At 39.2% G+C, this 12,360-nt stretch overlaps 2 protein-coding genes across 2 annotated transcripts; both read left to right on the forward strand.

The window, feature by feature from the left end:
- Window positions 1-369: 369 nt before the first annotated feature.
- Window positions 370-3,469, forward strand: LOC114668147 (adenosine receptor A1-like). Its single transcript, XM_028823777.2, has 2 exons — window positions 370-711; window positions 2,699-3,469. Exons 1-2 carry the CDS (start codon window positions 386-388, stop codon window positions 3,426-3,428), a joined length of 1,056 nt encoding a protein of 351 aa, XP_028679610.1. The 5' UTR covers window positions 370-385; the 3' UTR covers window positions 3,429-3,469.
- Window positions 3,470-5,191: 1,722 nt separating this feature from the next.
- rps19 (ribosomal protein S19) lies at window positions 5,192-11,932 on the forward strand. The gene is made up of 6 exons (XM_028823198.2): window positions 5,192-5,271; window positions 5,970-6,040; window positions 6,753-6,853; window positions 10,382-10,565; window positions 10,675-10,729; window positions 11,860-11,932. The coding sequence occupies exons 2-6, from the start codon at window positions 5,970-5,972 to the stop codon at window positions 11,884-11,886; spliced, it is 438 nt and encodes a 145-aa protein (XP_028679031.1). The 5' UTR covers window positions 5,192-5,271; the 3' UTR covers window positions 11,887-11,932.
- Window positions 11,933-12,360: the final 428 nt, after the last annotated feature.

Consider the following 12,360-nt stretch of genomic DNA (forward strand, 5'->3'; position numbering starts at 1 on the left):
AAAGATATCTAGGGGAAAACACCAGGGATTAAGAATGAAATATAGTGAATTTAAAAGCAGGAGAGGAATTTTCTGAACCATTTATGTTCATTAGACAAAGTCATTTTCAATTGTTGAAAAAATTCATTTTATGTTCATTGCAGGTGATTCTGCGTCTTACTGACCTATTGAGAATCTTGATTCAAATCTCCATTCTGGTTCTTTACATCTTTGAACAATTCCTGATGTCCATTTAAGGTTTCTGAGAATGTGAAGCACCCTTGACTTGATGGAAATATGCTGACAGACCACTTAGTCCCTCAGAAAGGGAACATGAGTTTGGTCCACCCTTAAAGGAAGTGACTATTACTATATTCTAATTGGCTTCATCAAACTAAACTCCAGAATGGATTCTTTGGTCATCTATATCATGATGGAGTCCATCCTAGCACTGCTGGTGGTTCTGGTCAATATCCTGGTGTGTGTCACTGTCTACCTGCACAAGGAATTGCGCTCAATCACCAACTATCTGATTGCCTGCCTTGCTATGGCAGACTTGGGCGTGGGGGCCTTGGGTATCCCCTTCTCTGTGGTGCTGAGCCTGGGAAAGACGCTCTGTTTCTACTCTTGCCTGTTCATGGCCTGCTTCCCTCTGGTCACAGCACAGTTCTCAATGCTACTTCTGCTGGTCATTGCCATCAACATGCACCTCAAGATTCGCCACTCTGCCAGGTGGGTATTTAGATAGTGAAACTAATGAACAGTTTCCTTCCATTTGCCCAATACTATTCTCATCTCCCTAGACCAGACACCCACCTAAAACATAAAGAAGAGGGGCAGATGTTCAAGAATTGAAATGTCTGGTGTAATTCACTGAAAAGAATGGGAGTATTAAAAACCGGTCCCAGCACTACACATGATCTTGGTCACGCTGTGACTAAACCACCTTTGACTTCTAGAAAGCTCAGAAGTACTGAGAACACACATGAGCCTGAGGCCTAAAAAGTTGAATTCATTTTGGATGGCAAGATCCAATCGCATATTTTAGATGGTTTGTAAAGACTGACCTACTGTATATAGGTTAAGTGCACTGGGAGGTACAATGAAAGATGTTTGATCAAATATTCTCTGCTTGGAAAGAAATTCTGACTTGGTTGGAAGGTATTATACTCAGCACTTGGACACCAGTTTGATTCCGGCCTAAGATGTTTGATGTGAGGACTTGTGCGTGTTCTCTTGACTACTCTACCTCCAGACATTTGATCTAATATATCAACTGCTGATCTGAATCATCTGCTGTTAGTTAATGTTTACGAACATCTGAGTTATAACGTGAGATTACTGATGGAAAACTGATGGATGGACTGTCATGGAAAGTAACCTGTATGTACATCCAAATACCAGAAATCACATCACCATTTCTAGGTTTCACCTCAGCGTTCTCCTGTTTTATTTCTTACCCACATTCTTGATTTGCCTTCTCAACTGCTAGAAGGAAATCTGTTATGATTTGTTTTTCATCCATTTTTAGTACTAGGGTGTTGTACCGTGTTAGCCATTATGAATGTAGAGAAAAGCCAAGCAAAATAACACCTTTTATTGGCTAACTAGAAAGATTACAATATGCAAGCTTTCGAGGCAACTCAGGCCCCTTCTTCAGGCAAGATGGATTACATCTTGCCTGAAGAAGGGGCCTGAGTTGCCTCGAAAGCTTGCATATTGTAATCTTTCTAGTTAGCCAATAAAAGGTGTCATTTTGCTTGGCTTTTCTCTTCATCCATTTTTGAGAGTTTTCTCAAAACCTTCTTTCATTTATATGCATCTATTTTTTTACCCAAGGCATTCATTTTCTTCATTTATTTTCTTCTGAAAAAAGTTACAATTTTTATTATAATATTGCAACACCACTTTCTTGTTAACTATTTGTTTCGCAGTTTGGTGTTGATGGTTACCATGGCAAAATTAACTAGAATTCATCGAGAGGTGCATGGCATATGCTGTCACCGTAGTGACCTTAAAAAGGCTGGCAGGTGCTTTTTGGTATAACACAGATGTGTTGAAGGGTACTGTGAGTGTCTGAACTGACCAGAAGATGGCAATGTAAGGCAAAAATCTCAGTTGAAAAGCGAAAGCTGAGTCAAAGCCAGAAAAAATATCAGCATGGTAAACCAAAACCAATGAGCAAAAATGAGTAGCAAAGTCAAGGATGAAAAAAACTGAAAATGATACCTGATGCTAGGCCTACTTTAAAGTAGAAACTGACTGACACTAAGAAGTTATTTCTTTATCAACCTAAGGGATAATTCACAACAGAAATGTCACAGTATATTCCCAATTAACGAAAGTGATGACTATGGTCACATGGTGCGATACTATACATCACATAAACAAAATAACTCAAAATATGCATATAAAAATATTTTAATGTGACGTTTAAGTATTTGTGATTCGAATAAACATTGTGCTAGTCATTGATTCTTTAGATATACTTTCTTCGGTTCAACTAAATTTATTTCTGGCTTAGCAACTTTAATTCTTGATTAGCAATTTGGCATTGGCGTAAGATAGTCTAGATTGTTTAGTTAATCTGCTAAATTTTTGACTACATCCATCTCTCTGTCCTTTCTCATAAAAAATATTTTTTTGTCTCCTTGTGAGTCAGAACAATGCCTAATTCTGTTTCTTTTCTCCTCTTGTCTGATCTATCCTTCCTCTGCAGGTACGCAGCAATTGTGAACAAGAGAAAGGTGATAGCACTTGTGTTCCTCTGCTGGGTAGTCTCAGTGATTGCTGGATTTACTCCTCTCATGGGCTGGAACCAGATGAAGACGTATACTGAGAGAAACATCACTACCACTAGCATCAAGCAGCCCCTGGAGCGTTCAATCATTGGAAAAAACCTTCCATATGGAGGTTTTCTGTCCAAGGTTTACTACAACAACCGAAGGAACATGAGCTACTCAGAAATCCACAGAGGTCACCTTGGCCAGTGCAGTTTTGAGGCTACAGTGAGCCCCGAGTACCTTGTGTATTTTCATTTCCTCGTCTGCACTCTTCTGCCTTTGTTAATCATGCTGGGACTTTATGTAGACCTTTTCCGAATTGTCCAGAGCTATTATGCAGCCCAAGGGATGCCAACAGCGAAGAGGAGTGAAGTGCAGACCGCACGTAGCCTCTTCCTTATGCTAGGCCTTTTCTGCCTGCTGTGGGTCCCACTGAATGTTAACAACATGTTATGGCTTTTTTGTTCAACGTGCTCCCAGCCTCTTTGGGTTTCCCAACTGACTGTGTTTTTATCTCATCTGAACTCTCTTACTAATCCGTTACTGTATGCCATGCGGAAAAAGAACTTTGGAGCTGCTCTGCGTCTGGTGTTTGTACGTTATATCCTTTGCATCCCTCGATGTAAAAGATGTTGTCCTGACACAAAGGTTTACCCCAAAGTGTAAGGTCAATTAGACTGGAGTATGCTAGGGCTTCTTCCCTGAGCAATGGCGTTCTCTTTAAAAGTAGCCTTCAACTGAAACAGCTGCAGCAAGGTAAGAACTGATGAAAGCTGGGTCCAAGGAGATCACGGGACACCTGGAGCACTTCCGCTGTGCTCCATAAAAGGAGCTGCCTCACTCCATACAGAGAGCTAGAGTCAGGAGGAAGAAAGACGAAGCTTGCCAGGTGGAGTGAAGGCAGAAGGTGACAGAGAGAGAAGAAAAACAAAGTACTGTGTGCTTGGGACTGAAATAATAAAGCCTTGTGTTGTGCTGCACTTGTGTCTGTGCCTGTTGTGTCCGGTGTTTGGGGAGATGTGCACCCTCTGGTGGTAACAGTGTCTAAAATAAAAGATTATATTGACTGGTCTTTTCTATGTTTTATTTTGTCATTCTATGATGCATAATGCATTTATATAACATTTCCCTAATTTTCATCCCTCCATAACTTGAACACTATAAGGCATAGGATTTTTTTATTCACACCAGTGACCTTGACATGTGAGATAATCCAGTATATCATATTTAAACAAAATCAGAGATGTACTGGTTACTTTAAAAAAAAAAATTCTGGTGATCACTTGGTGCCACGGCCCACACGCCATGTTGTTTTGCCTGCCTAAGGTAAAGTCATCCCTGATGGAGGATCGCAGGAGTCATGGGGTACAGGGATCCTTTCATAGGATTGGCTGGCCCAGCGCTGTTTCAGCTGTGGAATGGCCAAATGGGGGAGGCAGCTTGATGGCTGAGGTCTTCAGGACTCTAAACAAATCCAAATCATATTATATGATATCATCTACTGTTAAATTCTGGTCCGTACTTGGAAAATTTTAATTTTTATACTGTATTGAGGATTTGTTCTGTTCTGTGTATTGTATTGTATTGACCCCCTTCTTTTTGACACCCACTGCACGCCCAAACTACCTGGAAAGGGGTCTCTTTTTGAATTTCCTTTCCCAAGATTTCTTCCATTTTTTCCCTACAAGGGTCTTTTTGGGAGTTTTTCCTTGTCTTCTTAGAGAGTCACGGCTGGGGGGCTGTCAAGAGGCAGGGCCTGTTAAAGCCCATTGTGGCACTCCTTGTGTGATTTTGGGCTATACAAAAATAAATTGTATTGTATTGTATCTGTCATTAAACAACCACATTGAAGAAGATAACAGTGGGTACCCAGACCTCTTTGCTGGTTGCAAATTGACTACCAAACAGTTCAACCTTCAGGGCCCCAAAATTGTAGGTCTGCCATGGCTGAATGACTTTGCTTTTTGTGGTGCCATTCATCTTCCAAGTTGAACCTTCAATAATAGAGGACAACATGCAAACTCTTACTAAAAGATGTCACTTATTGGGAAGTGTGGGTCTCTGCTGACTTCTCCTGCTACAGGACCCTGATCCCTTTTTTCATAAGTTTACACCTGCACTTTTTTTCAGGTCTCTACTGAGAACTGGGTGAAACTAAATTCAGTTTATAAAAATTGAAGGATGTATGAATAGTGTAGTGTGTTTTAGAAAGGTCTAACCATAACTACCTCTGACAATTGAAATCTTCACGTTTGGTTGTTGCATTTCTACTGATGCTCATGGAAAGGTCATGCCGGATTCTCATTAGGGATTCCCAGTTTTTAAAAGGGCTCTGGAAATAGACTGCTGAAAGTCAATGCATAAATATATACCCCTCCGCACCTGCAGGTGGCATCAATGCAAAAGGACTGACAGTAAAACAATTCTCGTTTATCGCGAGATCCGCCCCTTCCTAAGCGCATAGGCAACCCCGTTCTTCCCTTTTCGTTCCGGCCTGCCGAAGAGCAAGGTAGGTGCTGCAATGGCTTAGAATTTTAATTATGAAACAATTTTAACTAAGCAAAGAAAGTAGTATGCGGCATGTTTCAGGTTTTTATCATTTGAAAGTGCAGTTACTACTGTGATTAAACTGCCTCTATAAAGGCTTTTGGTTCTTAGAACGCTGATTTATTTCTGAGGCCGCCTAGTGTGGTGCTGATTTGTCTCCCTAGTTCCGCTGAATCTGATCTGCATCTCGGAGCTGCTTGCGTTTGTGCAGGCTTGATTAAGTGCCCTGGACAGATCTTTTACGACAAATGTATACATAACTAGTGTCTGCTTCACCAGATTGAAGCCTGCAATATTATGTGGTGGCGTTTGTCTATCCATGTGAGTTCCATGTGGACGCAGTTTCCGCCTGTACGTGTTAAATCAACTCAAGTTGACCATCACTGAAACTCGGTTTTTTTGGTAACTGCTTTTGGGAAACCTTTGTATCCTTACAACTTTTCAGTATGATGTCTTCAGTTGTGTGTGTGTTTTGGTGGAATAACGAAATTCGGAGACAAACATTTGCAGTAGAGGTGAGGCAGGGAAGGTTTTTAAAACGTTTACACGTTTGCCTTTAATCATTTTTTTTTTTGCGCTAGCTTCATAACACTGAATAGTTTCCCAAACAGAAAATACTTATGTTGCAGCTCTTCATGCCTTTTCTATTTCGTCTTTTAGATGCCAGGAGTAACGGTGAAAGACGTCAACCAGCAAGAATTTGTCAGAGCCCTTTCAGCTTTCCTCAAGAAGTAAGCGATTTTAGATTGAAACTTATAAACTAGCATAGTTTTACGTGTTTGTAATTTAAGTACTTGTAAACATGAAATTAATTTACACATTTGAAGTAAATATTGTAATGTGTTAATCTTGGTGGTAATGAATTTAGACATGTTTCATATAGGACAGTGTTGTTCTACCTGTTTAGTTGCATCTCGCTTGCCCCTCTTCAGCTTGCGAGTGGTATACTAAACCAATGCAGTAATGAAAAATACATTTCTATGAAAGTTGTGCATTTGTATGTAATTGCTTATTTAAGATAACATTTTCTTTTAGTCTTATTGTTGTATCTGATGCCTTAAGAAATCTACCCAAAACCTTAGTTTTTAGTTCTATGCTTTTTGTTAACCATGTCCAATTAAGTTTCCTTGTGTTAATATTTATGTACTGTTCTATTCAACACGAGTAAAGTTGGTTTTAGACCAAAGAATACTATCCATCCATTTATCTGTACTTCAGTTTGATCCACTCTGAGTGGATGCTTGTTTTTGTGTATGTTAATGTAAATAGAATATTTTTAAATTTTTAGATCTTTTGTGTCTTGTGGTAGATTCCTGCTGTGTATTCAGTGCTGCCAGAGTGGCTTACCTTTTGCTGTATATAAATTTGGTTACTTTGGCCATTTAATAGATCTGCTTATGGTGCGGCATTTAATGCAGCTGTTTATGATGTTTCTTATTTTAGGTCCGGAAAGCTAAAGGTGCCAGAATGGGTTGACACCGTCAAGCTTGCCAAGCACAAAGAGTTAGCTCCATATGATGAAAACTGGTTCTACACAAGAGCAGGTATGTGAGTGACGGAAAATCCCTTTGAAATTTTGAAAATATTTTTTACTGTTGACTGCGTTTTAGAACTGCAACTAAATTGCTTACTTGTAAATGTTATTTCTGTGTTAAATCTCAGTAGGAGCTTATTTAATTAGACTATTATTTATACTAGAGTGTTGTAAATGTTGGTATGTTTTGTACATTTTAAATGTGTGTAAATCACCCTTGGATTCTGTTTTTGTGTATGCCTTATGTATTTTTACTGACTAAATGTTAATAGTGTAAATTACCCATTTGTATTATTAAGGCTACAATGCACCGGAAACCTATGCTATATGGCCTTATTAAACTGTTAAGTTTGTGTCTCTTTGAAATTTTTCCTCACACATTCTCCTACATAGTTTATCCAATGTAGGGGTCCTGGAGCCTGGCAGATCAGGAACCAGCCCTGAATGCATCACAAGTCCTTAGCAAGGTGTGTGCACACTGGGACGATTTACCAGACCCAACGTGGATATCTTTGGAGGTGTGGGGAAAAAAAACCCATGAAGAAGGAGACTGTGCAAACTTCAAAGGCTACTGTACTGCCTGGCAAAAAAATGTATTTGCTTAAAAGTTACAGAATTTTATTATCCAAATTTATCTTGTGGAATTTCTGCTTTTACGCTAAAGGAAAATATATTGTTGGTAATTTCTACATGGATTTTGTGCAGTTGGTGGCAATATGTTCCTCCCTCACAGTACCATCTTTTTCACGCGTTGCCCCACATAATCAAATGCGTCACTGCTACATTTTGAAGTTTAAAGCCCGTCAAATGGTGGGTTCAGGGTGATTGTCCTACACAGAGCCTACTGCGTGCCTCACTGTCTTGTTCTCTGCCGTTCCAACCGAAAATTCCATTCCATCTGTCTGTACCCACCTGCGATCTCATGCCCACTTTATGTTCCATTCTGCTCCCGACTGCATTCCCAGTTTCCCCTTTGAAAGACTTTTGAGTCAGACTCTCTGTTTCGGTTGAATTAAATGAGGTCACGCAGATGTGAGTAGATCTGCAACTGTTTTTTTTTTTTTTTCTTCTTCTTTTTTTTACAGTAATGTCAGTTGATTTATTGATACTGTTTAAAAAAAAATAATAATAATAGATGAATAGGTAAATGGTGACCAGATGTGTTCTTTTCCTAACGCTGTCCTCTTTTTGATACTTGAAACAATGGTTTGACTTGTATTTATATAGTCACAAAAATTATCCAAGATTTTGACTTGACAGTTGTTTAGACTGTGTAACCACATAGCAGTCCTTCAGATTTTGTCCAATCCATGTGTGACACATACATATTTTGTGGTCATTGTTATTCGTGTGCAGCACAAGGTTTTTGGGGGTGGGAGGAGAACACCGGGCAGTTTGACTGAAGTGACTGCTTGGAGGACTGGGCTGACCCCTGTTCCTATTCAATACCGACGTAAAAGAACAAACCGTCCTGTTCCCCCCCTCAATCCCACGGCCCCCCATAAAAAGGTAAAATAAAAACAATACTACCCACATATTTGATAGGACAAATCAAATATGTAATCATGAGTCCAGACTGTGCGACTCCTGAGCACAAAATGACTTCACGAGGGGTCCTCAACCGAAGCTGCAGACTTCTTGGTGATGCCTGCTTTATTGTATTTCTAAAAGTTCTATAAAAGGGATCATTTTTAAAACCAGTGAGGCTTCTAGGTTAGCATACATGTAGCATCTTCATTTCTACTTCAAATATTGTCAGTGTGCATTAAAAAAAATTGCTTTTAAACAAGTCCTTCAGTAGTTTACTAAGTAATTGAATATAAACTAAGACATTTAAAATGATCAATTTGTTTGATTAGAAGAGAAAATAAAAATTAGTGATGCACCGATACCACTTTTTTGTAAAACGAGTACGAGTACTTGCATTTCAGTACTTGCCGATACCGAGTACTTAATAAAAACATGATTTAAATTTACAGGTAACAGCTTTAGTCATATAATTTAACAAAAAAAACAAGAAACTCTCGTCTATTCACTGGGAGGTTAGGCTAATTAGCGACACGGGGCTAACACTGCTTGTCCAAATATCCGTGGTGAAACTAAACGCAGAGGAGGCTTGCAGTAGGCTGTGGATATGTTTTTTCACGGAGTCGTGTAGTTTAGGCAGCTCCGTGTCAGTCATGTAGCGGCGGCTTGGGACATCATATCTGGGCTCCAGAACATGGAGGAGACGCAGGAATCCCACATTTTCTACCTCCGAGAGTGGCTGGTCACTCAATGCAATGTACTCGATAATTGCCTGTGTTATTTTCACAGCACGTGGATTGTCTCTGGACATTTTCTCTCGTCTTGCAAGAGTTTGCTCCAGCGTGGGTTGTGTTGGTTTAGAAGCGTGGGTAAACTCTTTGTACTCGTTGTCGTGTTGGGATTTTAGGTGCTTGATTAAATTACTTGTGTTAAATGCGCTACCTTTTGAGCCTCCTCTGGACAATTTCGCTGAGCACAATTTGCAGTCCGCCTTTGTTTTGTCGTCTTCATTCACTTTGAAATAGTTCCACACGGCTGACATGTCTCGCCTCGCCTTCTCCCCGCTCTGAGCTGTAGCCTGGGCCTGGGCCTGGGGCGGGCACTCGGTGCCTGTGATTAACCCCTTACACGCCGCTCAAACATAGACATTTCTCAGACCGTGGTATCGGGGGACTTTTAACGAGTACGAGTACTTTAGAAAATGTGGTATCGAGGCCGATACCAGATACCAGTTTCGGTATCGGTGCATCCCTAATAAAAATACACTGTATATGATGATATTTGTCAAGGTTTGATTACATCACAGCCACTTCAAAAAAACAAAATCTGGCCACCCTTTTAGATAGTAGGTGTTCACGCCCAAGCAGTATCTTAGATCAGAATTTAAGTACCCGCAATTTACACATGCACCTGCAAGATGGGAGTTTCTGTAACGGTATACTGCATAACCATAGCTCACTTTTAAAAGTGATTGCATATTTTATTTACTCCTACCCCTTCAATTGGTATTGCAAATGGTGACGCCACCTTTTACAATCATTGTACACTGTCCCTCCTAACTGATGACCAAGTTATAGGAAACTGAGGAGGCTCCTCAGTCGTTGGTACTTGAATACTGTGCTAAAAGGCTTTGTGATGCCCCCAGCCACCTGTTCAGAATGCCAGTTAGGCTCCAGGAGGTGCTGCTATTGTGGAAAAAGGCCGTCATTCCTCACCTTTATGAAATAGTTTCTGCTGTATGCAGCCTTTCTTGTAAAAAATAGTTTACTGTTTAGTTTGACTTCCAATATCACTTAAATGTTTTGGAAGGCAAAAAATGACAGGTTTCCCTTGTAGGACTCTCTGCAAAATTTAGAAAAGGGTAAAGAAAGGCCAGTAATGCTTTACAGTTAGAGTTGCCAGTCTTCAATAAACTGGGATGCAGCTTCTCAAACAATAGTCTTTGTTCACTCTTCTTTCATATCTTGTTACTTTATGTATTAATATGAATATAAAAATGGTGCTTTTGCAGCTTCCACAGCTCGCCACCTCTACCTGCGAGGAGGAGTTGGTGTTGGAGCCATGACTAAAATCTATGGTGGGCGCCAAAGAAATGGTGTTTGTCCCAGCCACTTTAGCAGAGGTTCAAAAAATGTGGCTCGAAGGGTTCTGCAAGCTCTGGAAGGTGTGAAGATGGTTGAAAAAGACCCCAATGGGTAAGGATTTATGAAAAGTTAGTGTCTAATTTAGAGTCCTGAGTAAAGTTGACTTGTTCAGTTGTTGAAGTAGTTGTTCTGAAACTTATGTTTACTTTTATATTTGTAGTGGTCGTAAACTGACTCCTCAGGGCCAGAGAGACTTGGACAGAATTGCTGGACAGGTCGGTATATTGTTAGCAATAAAATCTTGTTGCTCAATTAGCAGCTTCATTCTAATGATTTACGTATGGAAGGCCATGCGAATTTAATTAAATTTGGATTTTTTTGCATTTTATTAATGTGTAGAAAAGTGTGAAATTGCTTTGGTAGTCTTGTCTCTATGAGACTGATGATATTGGATTGTTGAAAACTTTGAGAAGTGGGTACAATAGAAAGTGGCAACAAAGGTTCTAGAAATGCTTTCTCTGCCTTGTCCATTCTTGCCCTCTAATCATCCCGTCTCTAATGGGATATCTGTATTCCCTCCCTTTATCACATAATAGCTAATTTTTCGTGAGTGTACTCATGCAAAAATGGCTGCAGTCATATCACCCAAGTGGATTTTGCACATTGGTGGTGGTTAAATTAACAGATGTGATGCAACTTGGCAATAAAATCATCTAGCGGAAACTGAGCAGCCTTAATATAGACTGGCCATCTCAAATTGGTCTTGTAATTTTACAAGAAACTTGCTTGTTTGGATTGAAAGATGTAGATACAAGTCAAGTTCAGAAAAAAAGTGATTTCATCAGACTCACTATTCTCACTGGCTACACTGTAAAATTTCAAGAAGAAAACACAAGTTACCAAACGAAACTGTGCAACTCCTTTTTTACAGAATGTGTTAAATGTTTTAAAATTGCACTATGTGCAAGAAGCCATTGAAACGTAATCAGCAAGTTGCACAGTTGGTTTAACATTGCTGTTTAACAACTCTTTTAAGGTTTTAGGTTTGAATTCAGGAAAATCTAAATCCTTCCCCACTACAAATTACTTGTAGGGTAGATTAAATTGGCACAGTATCCTATTGTAGAATGGCACCTCTTTAAAGGCTGATACCACCTTGTCCCTGACTTTTTGCTGTGGTAGGCTGCATTACTGTGAATGATTAAGAGTATATATATTTGTTCATAAACTGGCTCTCTAGAAATTGAAAGGCTAATTGTGATATTATGTTTTGATTTTTACTCCTTAATTTTGATTATTTAGAAATTCTGCAAATTAAACTGCCAGTGTCAGTAATTTTAGCAGCTGAAATATATGCAAAGGTGTTGAACTCTTTGTCATTTTACCTTTTTTTTTCATTCTACAGGTTGCAGCAGCAAACAAGAAGCATTAGTTATGTTGATTAAAAAAATACAAAAATAAATGTTTTTTCCAGTCTGGTATTGCCTTTTGAGTTCATGCTTGTGTGTAATGGAGTTATTTTGGCAAACAGTGGTATCGTAAATTTCACTTAATATCCATTTCTGTTCCTAATGGTTTATTAAATTACCTATGTTCCTGTTCTGCAACTGGCTTGTGTACTGTGGTAAAGAATATTATTGTTTGTATCTTAGATTTCATGTAGCGCTAAATAAATTATTTGATAAAATAGGATATGGCTAATGATGATGATATAATTAACACTATATAGTAGTACTTTTTTGTTTGCTACCTCCCAGCTCAATAAGGGTTAGTTAGAAGCCCAGGCCAGGTTACTGTTTATATTCCCTTCCTATTTATTAACTAACCAATTAGCTATGCTTGCTAGTTTGAATGTTGACCTGTTTTGAAGAATTTCTGATCTTATTAATCTGTGAAGGTTTTTTAG

Source organism: Erpetoichthys calabaricus, chromosome 17, assembly GCF_900747795.2.
Source record: "Erpetoichthys calabaricus chromosome 17, fErpCal1.3, whole genome shotgun sequence".
Classification (NCBI taxonomy): Eukaryota; Metazoa; Chordata; class Cladistia; order Polypteriformes; family Polypteridae; genus Erpetoichthys; species Erpetoichthys calabaricus.